This window comes from Prinia subflava, chromosome 1 (genome assembly GCF_021018805.1).
Source record: "Prinia subflava isolate CZ2003 ecotype Zambia chromosome 1, Cam_Psub_1.2, whole genome shotgun sequence".
In the NCBI taxonomy this organism is placed as follows: domain Eukaryota; kingdom Metazoa; phylum Chordata; class Aves; order Passeriformes; family Cisticolidae; genus Prinia; species Prinia subflava.
This window is the reverse complement of record NC_086247.1, coordinates 111,409,972-111,426,217: the sequence shown is the minus strand read 5'-3', so window position 1 is coordinate 111,426,217 and position 16,246 is coordinate 111,409,972. Positions and strand designations below refer to the sequence as shown.

The 16,246-nt window shown below is 39.9% G+C and overlaps 1 protein-coding gene across 1 annotated transcript in view; it reads right to left on the bottom strand.

Annotated features, from left to right (window-relative positions):
- Positions 1 to 404: 404 nt before the first annotated feature.
- Positions 405 to 16,246, bottom strand: part of ZNRF2 (zinc and ring finger 2) — a 56,683-nt gene continuing 40,841 nt past the window's right edge. Inside the window, exons 3-5 of the mRNA XM_063408227.1 lie at positions 8,146 to 8,251; positions 7,350 to 7,427; positions 405 to 6,214 (exon numbers count right to left, since the gene is read on the bottom strand). Of these exons, the coding sequence (XP_063264297.1) occupies positions 7,370 to 7,427; positions 8,146 to 8,251 (164 nt within the window). The 3' untranslated portion in view covers positions 405 to 6,214; positions 7,350 to 7,369. The remainder of the gene's footprint in view (positions 6,215 to 7,349; positions 7,428 to 8,145; positions 8,252 to 16,246) is intronic.

Below are 16,246 nucleotides of genomic sequence, written 5' to 3'. Positions count from 1 at the left end.
TGAAGGCCATCATGTCTGCTGAAGATCTACAGAGGATGCTTTAACCAGAGACATCTCACCTCCAGCCTCCCCCGCAAAACAGCAGCTACATGAGCTCTCGTCTGCTGAGACCTTCCCTGGCCAGACAGATGCAAGCCTGTCCCATCACTGCTTGTGGGACAGGTGAAGAGTGAGAGGGGCTCAGAGGGCCAGAGGCTGGCCCAGAGAGCTGCACTCCCACCTGCAGGACTGCAGACAGGTGAGGTGCCAAGCTGCTTTTCTGGCTGTCACTCTAAACCATGCACTTGCTTTTCCTTCCTCTGCTTCAGCTCAGACTGCAGCACAGACATACAGAAGTTCTGTCTCACAGCAATGTCTCTTTGAGAAATACTTAAAAAAAAATCACCTGGAAATGTGAAGAAAACTGTGCTTCAAAAGATTTATTACATATATTTGTACATATTTTACATGAATGGAATGTTAAACATACAACCTAAAAATCAATAAAAAAATATTTTCATTCATGATTATGTACTGGCAAACCACTGAAAAGAGTACCTTGGAACAACTTAAGTCAACTTGCAATCATACTGCTCAATTAAAAAAAGAAAAAAGATCCAACAAAACAAACAAATATGTTTTACATTTACATTAGACATTGCAAATTACATTCCAATTTCCGCTCCGGGTAACGAAAGAAGGTATCTTGTTCATTACCACTGCACGTACAGGTGGCATTTCAGAAGCTAGGATGGACTTCCCTCTAACTCACTGTGGGCAAGGTTAGCTCTGTAGGAAGAGGCATATAAAAAAAGGGAGTACACATTCTGCTCCCTACCAGCAGGGATCTGCCAAAGGGTAGGAAGAGCCAGAATGAGATTCGTAATCACGGGATAAAGGTTAACACTGGATCACCACTCATTCAGTGCCACACTCATTCAGCGTAAATTTGTTACAAGTAATTTTCATGTAGTTAATTAAAGCATCCCCTCTCTACAGCTACGCCACGTCCCTTCTTTCCTTGAAATTTATAGTGCTTTGGCAATATCAGCTAGGGGAGAATTCTTCACTGTATGGTAACAAATACTCCAGCTTCATCTGAATATATACAAGAGCACAGAATCGAGCTTTGATGTTTCTTCCTCTTAGAATTTCACACCTTGAGAGCTTGTGACCAGTCATGTTGAGAAGTGTTTACTATGAAATATATCAGCATTAAAAGGGACAGATTTAAGGGAAAACAAGAAGAACAGGATTCAGCAACAGATTATGTTCTTGCAACGTCGGGTTACTTACACTTGAAACTCTGCCAGAATCGAGCAAATCCTATTTATCGTTGCAAAATCTTTGCCAAAGCACACCCAAGGGCAAAAGTCTCTCAAACAAACACACATAGATTAAAAGCTGCCAGAAAGATCAGTGAGTGGGCTGGCTGCCTTCTACTTCTTATACACTGGAAACTTATTAGATCCAAGACAGAACCAAGTCCAGCCTTTTTCAGGTGCAGGATATTCCTATGGTGGTTTACCTGAGCAAGTCTTCAACAACTAATAATGCCCCACAGTGAGGTCATTTTGCAGCTTATCCCATCATCAGCTCTGATGTACTAATTGAGACATGACTTTACAGAACACAAGCAGCTTGGGAAGCCAGCCTACAATTGTGGAGTAAGATAACCAAATGTAATTTGAGAGTATGGACTGGGTTGATTTTTTTAACCCCCAAGAGGCTAAAACATCTCCAACTTGATTTTAGAAGCAGATTAACATGTGGAGAAACAGAAACATCACATGTTTTCCATTCAGGAAACAAATCCTGGATATAGTCCTGTTGTGAATTTCTCATGCAGAGTCTTGAATGACAAAAAGTTAAGTGGTAGAAGCTGCATGAAAAAACCCACATTTGGCTGGATTGTAGGAAACCCACAACAAGCCTTCTCTTACAGTTACAACCTCTTACATCACTTTTGCTGATGCCAATGGAAAGCCTATTCATATGGGAATATGGCCTAACATATATCTCATCTTCAGCTAGGCGAGAAGAAATTGATACTAAAATGACTTTAAAGCTTGGAAGGGCAGAACGTGAATCATGAAATATAGCACTCATCAAGAAAAGTGATAATCCTCCACTGGCAAAGGTGAGCTGGAAGATCCCACAGTAGCACTTCTGCACTCCCAGGTGCGTGGAAGTCCCTCAGCAAAGCAAAATTAGTACTAAATTTGCACACAAATGCTGTTTCAATACAGGAAAGTGGCTAAAAGCCACAGAAACTCAGATCACTGCCTGTATCAAAACCCACGTGTTTTGCCACCGTTTACAAAGAGAGAAGAGTAACATTCAGGTGCCAAGTTCCTTGCTTTTGGTGGAACATGGAAGAAATGGAGCAATTTTCTAAAGCCCTCACATAGAAAAGGCAGCGCACTAGAAGTGTTCTTAAGCATATCTCACATATTAGACATACCCCTCCAGAAACATCAAAGATCCACATTGCTGAATAAAAATGATCTTTCCCATATTTGCTGAGATTTCAGTCTCCTGGGAGTCTGTTTTACCAGCTCTCCAGCCTTTCAGCAAGGCTTAATTAAAAACCCAGTGCTCCTAAAATTAAGAAGTAGGATAAGATAATATTGAGATTCAGTCATAAACCCCCTTTACACCATAAGGGGGGAAGCAGGGAAAAAACCAAGGTCACAAGTATCCACCCACACTTTTGTACATTGCCTACATGTTTTCCATTCCAAAATTCCCCAGTACACTTACTCTTGATTATGACAGCTAACTTGACTACAAATAAGACCATCTGGTTTTGGCTTTATCCCTCCCAAAAATAAAATACCAATAATTTGTGTTGTGCTTCATATTTTTGCTTTTGCATCCCACTCAAATAATTTTGAACGTACACACTGAAAGAAAATGAGCTACCTCCTTCCAAAGCGAAGCATTATTATGGATATACTGACTTCTAAGAGCCAGGACAAAGGGTGCCCTGTGCTGACAGCAGTCTTGACTCCCTTGCTATTGGACAGGTATGGTTATATACAATCCAACTCACAGGCACCTCCACTATGAATTTCAAAACACGAGTTGCTACTCAAGAGACATGGGTATGCTACAAGTTCAGAAAAATCGCACATTTTAAGACAGAGTCAAATCTACTCTTCCCCTGCTGGCAAGCAGCATGTTTATGGCAGACCTGAGTATGGGAATTGTTTCACACCCTTACATACTTAGGGAAGAGATAAACCAGATGACAGAAAATACTCTGAAACAGCACAGAATTGGCAATCTCAAGATATTTACAGGCAAAGAAGCATATCGCACCAAAACTGAAGTTATTGCTTCTTGTGGACAAGTGTGGTGTTCCTTGTTTGAGACACAGGACTTGTTTGGTGTTTATTTTTCCCTTCTGAAGCACAATGAGTCGACACCCCTGTGAGGATGTTTTCAAAATGAAGGTGTTGTCTGTGACTACAACTCTGCCTACAGCATGGTCATCACCAGCTGATGGTGACAGAAAGCTTACCTAGGTGAGTTTCCACAGGTGTTTTCAAACCCAAGTATTGCTCCCGTGTTTCCAGGGTCATTCCATGCTTGGTCTGTGTGACAGGTATACAAGAAAACCTCCCATAGTCTTTCAGAAGAGATTTCTGGATCAAGAACATCAAACTTAGACTGACCTTGTATCAGTTCCTCAAATAATCCAAGGAATTGCGGCTCTGCTATGCTGATGGAAGCAGCGATGGACCCTTGTCTGCAAAAGCATCACCAGTGCAATGACTAGTGACCTGGTTTTCCAACACTTTTCCTAAATAGTCCTAACAATAGTCCTAACTGCTGGGTCTTTAAAAATCAGCTACTTCTATCTGAATAAGGAAAATGAACCTTTTTGAGGAAACAGTAAGTGAACTAGAAGTATGAACTACCAAAACTGAGCTCAAGCTGTAAACAGATTTATGTTTGTTGTATTTACCTACTTAACCCTCAAGCCAAAGACTATCTATGACCTCAGAGCACAGGACATCAAAACACTGACCTACCCCCTTTACATGACTACAGCTGAGTTTCCATAGGTATGAAGCCAACAGCAAACATTAAATCAATGCAAATGGAAAAGTTTTACTATCAGAAGATATCAGGAGTTTAAAATATTGGGAAAATGGGCCTGCAGGCAACACCACTACTTGAATATTACAGGTGCTGTAATTCCTCATCCCCTCCCTCCCCCAAGATAATACAAGGCAACACAAATATTCTCATTGAAAAAGGACTCTGTACAGGGAATGACTGTACATTTGATGTGACTACAGAATCAAAAGTGTGACAAAATGATTTTGCTCCCACTGAAAAAGAGAACTCAACAGGGCTCCATAGCTTACAGGTTCAGCTGAAACCAGTGATGCAAGCCCAAAAGTGTAGAAACTGCACTGGCAATTGCAACAATTATCTAGTTTGGACTTCTTTAGATTTGCAGCGTACAAAGGCATTTTGCAGAGCAACATTCAGGAGAAAAATGTTATCCAGGGAAGAACTGCTCTTCAAGCAAGATGGGAGAGTTTAGGAACATGCACTGCATTTGTTCTCCAGATAGCAGCAGTTGCTCCTGTTCTTTGCCCTTTTTGATATAAATAACAGCAGCAACAGAGAGAAATGTGTACTTAAACAAAAACAAAAAAAAACCCACAACCAAAAAAGAAAACCCAAAAAAAACCCAAAGAAAAAAACAACCAGAATTATTTATGTACAAGAAAAACATTTGAAGTGTTGTGCAACTTATTTTAACTACTGAAACTCACTAAGAATACTGTTGCTAATAAATATTCATAAACTCTTCCCTGTGTTGTGAAATTCAGAAACTACTACAATTAATTCTTGATATAAAAATTATGCTTCTTAACCCTGATATCTGTTCCAGTTTATTTCTTTTTTAAAAAAAAAATTTTACTGTGATACTTTGTGGGAACTAACACATATCCACAGTTTTACTTGGTGTACCCACCCAGAGACATCCTGTTTTGTGGAGCTCTGGTATACCAATATATTACAGTAAAATAATAATAAATTAAACAAATGCAGATGCATTAAAAACAAAACAAAACCCAAACGAAACAAAAACCCACACTGTCAAATGCTGGTCTCCACATGAAGACACCAAGGGTTTAGATGCAAAGTACTACAGGTCCTGCCACCAAAAAAAAAGACATTCAAACAAGGAAACAGGAACTTGCGCATGTTTGAAAAATAAACACAAATCCCACCTCGATGTTATCTTGCCCATGCCTATAAAAACCTCTCACTGTGCCCACATTTGCAGTTATTCATTAACTCCTCAGGAGGCAGCCTGGAGATGAGAGTAGTACAACAAAATAATTACCTGAAACATCTTTAAAAAAATACCCGTTAAACAAATTACCTTAACTGGCAGCACTTAAAATTGGTAATTCTTTTCTTTTTCCTATTTTAAAAAAAGTTGCATAGCTGTAAGATTTTGCTTTGCTGCATTTCTTTCTGTCATTTTGACTCACAAGCAGTAAAAGAGATGTTTTAGTTACTTAAATAGCAATACAGTGTGCAGATTTCAACAATCTCCATAGCTTGATCAATATAAATTAGTTACCTGTCTTGGTTTTACTCTTTGGACTGCACTGTGACAAAGGTTTAGTTACAAAACTCTGAAATACAGTATTCCTATGCGGAGCGGTTTATGTTTTCTGTTCTTGAAAAAAGTGAAGAACGTAAAACAGGGTGTGAATTCAGGAAATTAAGGTCACACTGTTAGATTTTATTTAGTTTGCCATTTACTGTTCTTCAGCCAACGAGAAGGTGAAAACGTTCCCACTCAAATCTGGGGCTTTCCCCCTGCGAGGGTCTCAGATAGCAGGTATCGAACGTCTCTGCTTCCACTGGAGGCAGTAGGAAACATGTCCAATAACTCGCTTCTTCACAGAACCAGAAGTTAGGCTGAAAACTTTGGCCTTCGATACAAAATAGTGTCAGTAATGTCTCTGGGGAGTCGATTGTTACAGGATGTGCAGCATTTTCAAAATCCCTGTGTGTCCTTTGCATGAGTGTTTGGTATACTGAGCACTACTGGCAAGTAACGGTGTCTGCAATGCTTTCTCCGTGTCGCTGTCCATCTTTGCCTTTTTCAGCCACAAAGAACTAAGTCTCAAGCCAGGCACGCTGTGTTCAGCAAGGGAACCTCACATCTATGTTTTCTGATCAGTGGAAGCAGCTGTTGGAAAAGCAGAAGACAAAATATCATCATTTCAGTACAGAAACCACTCAAACAGCATAAGCACCACCAGTGAGTTTTCCTTCCCCTTCCCCTTTTTTCCTGAGCCCCCAGTCATTCACCATCCCTGCTGTTGAACAAGCAAAGAGAATTTAACATGAGGACAGCCATGAGCATATACAGAGACAGAGGTGTTCAGGAACAGCATGCAGCCTTCTGCCACAACCACAGATTGGGGGCAATATAGGAAATGTGTTTGTTTATTAATTTTGCCTAACACTGCCCTGAGGTTGAAACAATTATCTCTGTAGCAGGATATATTCCTTGAGGTTTTCTTTGCTACCCCACTAACACAGACACACAAAGCAACATGAAGCAAATGCACAAGTAAATGCTAGATTATTTTTTTTTAGCTTTCCCTCAGAACAACAAAACCAAACTCTCAGCTACCAGACAGAATTTCAGATATCTCTATTTCTCTAAGAATTATGACAATTGTTGCTTTGCAAGGCTTAGGGGCAATTGTTTAATGTTAGATAAGATTTCTGAGTCAGTCAACTAAAGAATAAAACTATCCCGTAAACTTTTAACACAGATTGCAGATCAGCAATCATTAACACAAAACATAAGCTGGAAAAATGTGAACTTCTGTGAGACGGGATGGATAGAAACACATCAACATTTTTTATTTTATTTCTATGCTTTAAACATCCTGGAATGCATTAACAATTAAGTAGTTTTGAAAATACCTAGCTTCAACCTTTTCATATGATTCCAAAAGCCTTCTGTCAGAAATACATGCCAGTACTCACGGAACAATCCAAAATTACACAATTTTTTGTGTAATTATTTTAATTTTGTTTCATTTCTATGGAAAAATACTCTTAGAAAGTTAATGCTGAAGGTTTCTTGATATTGACTTGCCAGTTTCCAGTTCTAAAACTGGAAAGACCATACCATGGTGTAGACCATGCCAAGGATGTAGAAACCTTTAACCTATACTGCAATATACATTAGTCCTTACTGATTAATGTTGTAGTTCTGAGACACAGTAGTAAATTCACAATTAAAAAGAAACAGTACTGTTATTTCAGATAATCAAAATATTTATTGTTGAAACATAAATAAACATTACCTAAAAATATGAATCTTGTCTTAATCTGATGGATGCTCAGGGCAAGATCTATTTACTTCAAACCATTCATCTATGCAGCTGTTGGATACAAGACAAAAAATGAAAACAATTGACATGAATACCAGTAACATTTAGCAGTAGGATATGAATATAAATTGGTTTCTCAGTTTCAATGACTAGTAGAATTTTATATTATACAAAGAATTAAATGCATGTACACACATCACTGGGAAAATTATTAACCCCAAACCACAGTAATGTTTGGGTATTAAACACTGTTGAAAACCTAAATTTCTTAAGTGTTAAAATTTTCTAAGGAAGCATTTTACAGATTACAGATTTTGTACACAGTTCAATTCACTATTAACATTATCATCTTGCTTATATCATTCACTGACATTTTACTTTCTGTAAAGTACAGACACTTATGGGAAAAAAAATGAAATGGGTTAAAAAACCATTCCCCTCTCTCTCTCTGCCCAACTCTATTAGCATTTGAAAAAACTTAAGCCCACAGGACCTAAGTTCCTCAGCCATGATACACATTCCTTCCCCATCCAGGTGATTTTCCAAAAATGAAAAGCCTGTAGCAGGGAAAATTAACTTCAAATACATTTGGTAGAGATGCAGAAAGATGTAATTTAAAAAACATCTTTAAGGTTGCTACCGGTGTTTCTTTGTTGTTTTTCAGTGCAAAAGCAATGAAGCTTAAGCACTTCTTTAAGCACCCCTTAAGAAAAGTTACTCCATAAAGGCAACCTCCTGAAATTTTATATCCATCCTAAGGAATACTTGCCCTTTATGATATATGCAGAGGCAAGGCAGCCGTGCTATAGTATCTCCTTGCTGCAGCTCTTCCAGGCATATTGCACACTCCCCAGCATCTTTACTCAGCACATCCTCTGAGGAAAGAGCACAAAGTGAAATGGTTAAGAATTAGACTGCTACAAGCAACATGTTCTTTGTTCAGAACATCAAGGCCAGCCACAGAAGAAGGTATTTTCTGTCCTGCAGAAAGGTAAGCATCAGTGACACACCAACTGACTGAAGATTTGTGATAAGAACCCATGTTCAGTCTTCAACACGAAGGTTAAGTTCAAGCCTGAATGTAACATTTCTCTGACAAGGCACTGTAGCTAAGTAACTAGATAAAGTTCTTCTTAGCTTCTAAACACTTCGCCTGCCATTTGATTTTTCTACTCTCCTACTCATCTCTCTTCTGTACATCTGGCTTTCTTTGACCAGCCTTGTTGGTAGCTCACATTTCACACCTTCAACCTCTTCTCACCATGCTTGCATGTTCTACATCACATCCACCTTTTTCTCAGTGTGAAGTATGAAGCTGTTAACTGTAGGAATGTGAGATTTCCATGAAGGAAAGGTCATTGCTGTATGGCTCCAATGACTCCTGGAGACACTGAACTTTTTGCCAAGTCCCAGAACAAATGAGGGAAAAGTAAATTACTAGGAATGCAAAAGAGTTGGCTTTCACTAAGAAGTTTCTGGGAAAACATATTTTTTAATAAAAACCTTCTCCCTTGGACACTTCTCTTAGCCAGAATGTGGGATGCAGAATTCAGTCTTAGCACATAGCAAAAGAGGAGCTCACATAAGGCCCTGTTTGCCAGGTGCAGATTAGAAGTCCCAGTTAGACACAACCTCGCACAATCCACAGGGCTCTCCTAACACGAGTCCACGTAGCAACCATACCAGCAGATCAGAAAGGCGCACATTTGGCAAAATAAAGTCCACATGTTCAAGTTTCCATGGTTTCATGGGAAAAGCTTCCCCTTCTTTGCCAAAAGGCACCTCAAGTGGTTGCTTATGGAGTGTACCTTTTGCAGCTGTGACTGAGAAACCAGCAGCTCTATGCTGTTCTCTCCTGTGGCTCTATCACCATGGCATTTCAAACACAGAATGACAGACAACTAGAAAGCTACCACGGCAGCAAGAAAGTAAAAGGAAATTAGGTGTACATTGTTTCCATTAAATGACAGCTAGCTGTCTTGCAGGTGCTTGGGCTTCTAAAGCAGTGCTTATTTCAGTCTCCACAATATTCATTGGTTATGCTAAAAATACTGTATAATGCCATGTGTGTAGCACCTTCATGGAGATATGAAAAATATCTAGAATGAAGTGAACTATTATAAAAATAAATATTTAAAACAAAATAATAAACCATATACATCCACCACAACAAAGAAAATTTTAAAATGTATTTTACACACAGTAAACTCCAATCAGAGTTTATCAACTCAGTAAACTCCAATCAGAAGCTGTAAGCTTCCCAGAACATTAGAGATACTGAGGAGACAAGGTAATTTAAAACAATACGAAAGATTTTAAGAACTCTTACCTGTCAACTCGCCCAGAAGAGGGTGCTGAGGATAAATACTTCCTTGAGGTTGGATTTTAGTATTTGGTTGTTTGGGGTTTTTTAATACAAAGGCATTCTAATATCTGACAGCAGGAGGCAAACTCTCCAGACAATGTCCAGCTACAGAGATATCAATCTTTGTCTGACGCTGTCAGACTTCATCCTCCTAGACCACCTCTTCGCACAACTTTACAAGAACTCCTGCGAGCAGTTCTCACAGTTAGGTTGTAGGAAGCAGCACCATTAATAATTCAAGCATGTATCATACATAGAGAGCATACTTAATAAAAGTAACTTTTTCCATAGAGTCTCTTTATCAGATCAGCAGATGCTACCCAAACCAAAATGGGACTAAGATATCTCCAGTGAATTAAATCCCAGTCTCACTCCCTCAAACACTCTTGAGAGGGGAGCATTTAGTCAAGCTTTGATAACAGAAATTTAAAAGTGGTCTGATAAAAATACAGTTTATAAAGGAAAGTATTCCTGTGAACAGCTTTCCCATTGTTCTCAATCGTACATGTCTGGCTTATCCTGCACTCCCCAGACTGCACAATGCTTGGGTCTGAACTCCCACTGAGCAATTTAGCAAGGTTCTGCACCTTTTGGCTAGCATTAGGGCACGATGCCAATTTCAACAATTTGTATCTCCCACCAGCCCTGGCATAAGTCTGACACTCCTTTATTTTCCCTCCGGCGTTCCTGTACTCTCCCTCGTGCCAGCACTGGCCCTACTGCACAAGTCCCTGGCTTCACTCCAGGCTTCCCACCTGGGATGAGCCACCAGGCACACACTGGGCTTTGCCCAGTCATGCCAGAAGGAGCTGGTGCGAACGATGGCTGGCACAGAGCGGACCTCAGAAACACGGGGCAGTTCTGCCACCCTGCAGAAGAGGTTTGTTAACAGGACTCAATGCTCCTCTTCCTCTGGAATAATGAGAAATCAGCATTCCCTGCCTGTGTAAACCTCATGAACCCTACCGAAGGCTCTCGTGCATAAATACTGAAGGTATGAGTACAAAACAACTGCTGTAAATGCCCAGGTGTAACTTATGCACATTAACATACCCCAGACCCATATAATTAAACTCATAATTAATTACACACGTAGAGTGATGACAGAAAAACCAATCCTTCATGGACTTATGACACCTTGGATCTGACTACCTGACTGACCATTTTAGGTGATTCAGAGCATCAATCTCAGACAAAGAAAAAGGAGTAACAATCCTGTTAGACCTGGATCCGGTCAGATTTTGTTCTGTACTTGTTTTATACAGCGCTCTCCTACACCAACACTGGCTTGTATCAGATGGAAGTCGGTTTAAGGGCCATTTAGCAATGACTTTTAAACATATCTGTTACAGAAAAATCTGTATATCATTTTGCATAGCACCACTTCAGTCTGAAGAGGTTTCCTGTTTTCATCTTTTCCTGCAGTAGAGTGATTCAGCAGATACATTTTATTTTATGATTTTTTCCCTTAAAAACCCAACCAAATAACAAAACACACACACCCCAGAAGAAAGAGTAAAGCAGCTTAAAATTTCATCAATGTTGATTAAAACATTTATATCAGTGTATTACCTAAATGGAAGTGGAAAGAGGAACTGAACCACATTTTTCCATTTCACCCACACGTGGGTACATAAACAAACACCACACCCCCACATCCATGAACACTGCACCCAATAGGAGGTAAACACTCCTCCACTTTCCCAGTTACTTGAACAAGTACTCACTAGCCAAAGACTGGTGTCAAAGATGAAATCTTGAAAAAGAACATAGTATTTCCTTCCTGAGTCTGCTCAAGTACTCCTTCCTCTTCTCCTCTATCCCTGGTAACCACTGTTTTAACTTTGGGTTGTCAGTAATTTTTCTCTCCTAAACTTCTGCTTTTATCTTTACTGGAAAATAAATTCTACTCCATTTCTGCATTTATAGCAAACTAGGTAGCAGACGATTAAAAACCAGGCATTCTGCATATACTTTACCAATTAAAAGTTTCTTTGACATTACAGCTGGTTTTCAGTATTCTGGCTGCCAAGGAATACTCTTGAGTCTCTAGGATTCATTCTTGGATGACCTGGTCAGCCATCCACTGCTGCTTAGAAGTTGAGGCAGAAAGACTCTGAAGGAGAGATGATTCTTAAGGGCTCAGAGCTCCCACCAGAAGGAGGAACATCAGTTGTCACTGCAGATCCTTATTTTGCCACTCAGCTTTGAGAGGGTCAGCAGACTGAGCGAGGCAGAGCTGAAGCCATTAGCTTAGTACACCCACAAAGATTGTGCCTGCACAGCCAGAAGTGGAACTTCACTACCCTCAGCAGGAAACACACCTTCTGAAGAAGCAGTGGGCTCCTAACTAGAAACATTTCTTTTTGCTCTAATATAAGCCATCTCCTCTGGATCAAATGTAAAAGAGAAGATATTTAACATCCAATGTTTTAACTTGTATCACAGCAAAGCAGTTTTCAGGATTCACAACACCACAAAGTTGAGCAGGTGGGAATTCAGTATTCAGCTCCCCTGAATAACTTGGATCTAGATTCCCTTTTATGCTACTGAAAAAACCCAATACCTTGTGCCAATCAAACAAGCACAGGCCGTAAATTTTTGTGCATACAACAACCCCAAACACCACCGCATGACGCGTGTGGTAATACCTAGAACTTAAGCACTCCACAAATACCTTCCCAGCCACAATATACAAAAACCAAACCTCTCCAAAGCAAGCTAACAAGCTACAAGAGATGTGACACTTCATCAAATACTGACAAAGTGCTTGATGAATTGCTGGGTTAGGGGTGTGGTGATGTTGTTTGGCGTCTCACTCTCCATCCCTTGCAACATGGCAGCCCATTACAATTTCCTACTCTAAGTCCAAGTATTATCCTTGTTTTCCCCATCCCTCTAACCCGTTGCTCAGTGTTGATCCAGGACTGAGATAACTATCTACAAACAGATATCCATCATGAAAGACTTCCTGCACACACATTGTCTACAGTCTTTGGTGCTCCCTCTTCTTAAAACACAAAAGTAAAGGGGAGGGAGCACACAAAACAAAGGGAAAGTCACACGAGAAAAAATATCTGCAGAATTAGGCCTAAGCGGCAATACTTGTGTAACAATACCAGACTGAGATGGAAGGAGATGGCTGCAGAAGTTTCATTGTTTCTTAGCTAACCCACATTTGAAGAACTTGATTTAAATGTTTGTGGGACATTCTGAGCTTGGTAAATTCTGAGAAATAGCTAGATGCTTCCTGTTCAGACAGATAATAATCAGGTCTATGGTAGAGAAAAGATACTTCTGGTTAGATAAAGATTAAAACTGAAATAGTAGTGATAGAAACACATTTTAGGGAGCAGGAGTAACAAAGGCTGTGTTGTGTAGTTGTAGTTTACCTAAATAGAATTGTATCCTGATAGCTAATTAATATAGAAGGCAGAAGCATTTGCACACTGAGGAAAACTGAGTTCTTTTGTAGAGAGCTTCAGCAACCACAAAGAAAACCTAGCTGGATGTACAATGGATGGTGCCAATATAAGCTATGGTTATGAAAAAAAAATTAAATCCCAAGTATAAATAATACAATTTTGATACAATTAAGGTATCTTGCTCAAGGACAAAGTCAAATTTGCACCTCAGGGCTCCCAGTGAAAAGCCAGGCTTGGCAAAAAAGACCAAGTAGTCATAGAAATAAAGCTCCTCACTTCCAAGCATCGACATCCACAGCCATCCCTGTGCTATTGTTAGCAGTGTACCAGCTCTCTCAGTCCATATTTACACTTCTGGCAGAAAGTGTTGGGGTGAAACAGGTATTCATACTAGATAAATTCTATTAGCCCAACTGGCCATGGAAATGTCTTGTCTTCCCATCTTGGGATTTATTGCCAGTGACTATGCCTTTCCACAGTAATTCAAGATTTGCTCTCAACAGAATTATCTGATTGACTCTAAAACTTCTGCTTAAGTCTTTCAAACATCTGTTTAATCAGTCTGCTTGCAGTTTAAGATGCCTTTGGACATTAAATAATCTCAAGATGGCGAAATAACTCCCTCCTGTTGCACTGACTTCTAAAGATAAGTTCCATTCACCACATTTGTAAGTACCATCTCTTTAAATGGTCAAATTTTAGTCTAGGTATGGGCCAAAGAGCTGCACCTGTTCATAAATGGACCACAAATAAGCAGACTTGTCCTCCACAACACGATGCAAAAAGACTTTTTAACAGCCTTACCCATGTTGTTCTAAATCCCCACTTCAAGTGAACTGACATATATTTGTTTTTTCAACAACCCAAGGGGCACCTTGTTCTTGAAGAGTCTTCCTTGGCGTGTTATATTTTGTCCCAAGGCTTACCCTGCTCCTGTCAGAAACATTGCTTCTAGGAGACAATACTTCTAAATATTGTCTTCTCAGGAGGTGATTGGGTGGAAAAGTCTTGAATGCAGCCATAGCAAACTTGTGCCCCATGTGAAATCCCACCTTGAATGGTGTACCCTAGCACATGGTGCCTGAAACAAAGCTGCTCATCACAGCACATGGAATAAGGAAGCTGCCTTCAGGCTGCTTTCTTGGTTTTTCATCAGTATTACACGACCTCTCAGGTTATCTCGTGTTAATCTTGAAAGTCAGGAGTTAAAAGCAGCATGTAAAGGGGCAAACCCACAAGAAACAAAACAGCAGCAAAACAAGATACCTTAGGAAACAGCCTAAAGAAAGGATCACTTGGGGATGACATCCTCCTTGGCTCTATGAGGTAAGAATGATTTAAACTTCTCAAGGCTGAGTTTACCATCAAAAGGATCCTACACCACAAGCATGCTACAAAAGGAGGAGTGGTTGATTAAATGGCCAGAGGCAACCAGAATGCATTGCTGACAGAGTCTGCTGCGTTTAGAGGATCGTTTCTTACAGGGAGCTGGAGATAGAGCTGGGATGAAGGAAACTTACAGAAGCAGGGAAGAAAGAACACAAGTGTGGCATCCACACATGCAGATCTTTTATCATTTTTCTTTCAGTTTTGCTTGTACAGAAGTAAACCAAAGCAAGATATTTAAGTGCTGCTTATGTCTATCCATCAATCCAAACCAGTACTAAGAAACTGCTATGATAGATGAAAAATCAACTTATGTCTATCGAAAACTTGGGATTGCAATCCAGAAATCCAGTTCAAAGATGGGTGAGCCATACAGTTTCCACTTAAGCAACAGGCAGGGTTACCAAGCAGGGTATACTCAAAATCAATGAGAGACCTGAATTCCAGCTTGTCTTGCATTGCAGGTAACTTCTTTACCAAAGGTAAAAAACCAAAACCCAAAACCAAACAAACATAAACCCAAACCCACCAAAAAAACAACCACTCAACCAACTAACCAAAACAACAAAAGAATCCCAACCCCACCAAAACCAGCCAGGCATATAACCCCAAGAACATATATCTATAAAAGCTTCTTCTGGTAGTAAATCACTTGGCTCTCTGAGTTAACAACTTCATGAAGAAAAGCTACCACTGTGGTCAGGAGAAAGGTAAAGAATTCCTTCCAAATACTGTGCAGAGATAGGTGTCTCTTTACAGTCAGAAGGAAGACTTTGTTCAGATGCTCTAAGTCTGTTAAAATGAGCAACTTTTCCAAATCAAGATTGGATGCTATCACCAACACTGTTCTTAGAAACTTGGCAGGTAAGGCAGAGCATGGATGTGGCACAGGAAACAACAGAAGATGACTGACTGATCAAACTGAAGGAAAGATCTAAGTTGGATCAGATATCACAAGTGCAGGATGTTGATGTGGCTGCTCAAAAAGAACCCCACTGAGTTTAGGAAATTCCTTTTGCTTTGTCAGCTTTTAAAGTGACTAAATTTATTTTATCCTCAACACAAAAGAAAACCTGAAAGATTGCAGAGAACAGTTTTCCAAATGACAAGTTTTCAACTGTTCACCATCACTGAAACTACAGCCAGAAGCCAGAGAAATTGCTTTGCAAAGATTTTCAAATACGATGTTTCATTCTTTGTGGTCTGCAATGAACCAGGAGTGCGATGGGGACATACTGGCCTAATGAAATGTGTGAGAACCCTCACCTGACAGAAGGCAGATAGAAGAAGCACATTAGAAAACGTCACAAAAGGAAAGGCTAGGGCAGTAAGTGTCCCTGAACAACAGAGGCAGAGAGAAGGAATGAAGAAGAGCAGCTCAGATGAAATTACCTATTCTGTTAGTCTGGGCAATATGGGTTACTTTAATGGTGACTTGTTTTGAAGTTGGATGAAGGATTTGATTCCATGTTTTGTTCACTTTGTCCTTTTTCAGGTTCCCGTTCCAGGCTTCGTACAGGTACCCAGAGCACAATGAGTTTTGCCAAGTCTTTTTTCCAGTCTTTTAACATTGGCCAAGTAACTGACTCATTGCAAGCAGAGGAGTTTGGTTTGATCTGATGCAAAATGAGTGCACAGGGAGATGGCATGAAAGATGAAACTATGAGCCTAAGGTAAAACAGGAGGGGGGGAGA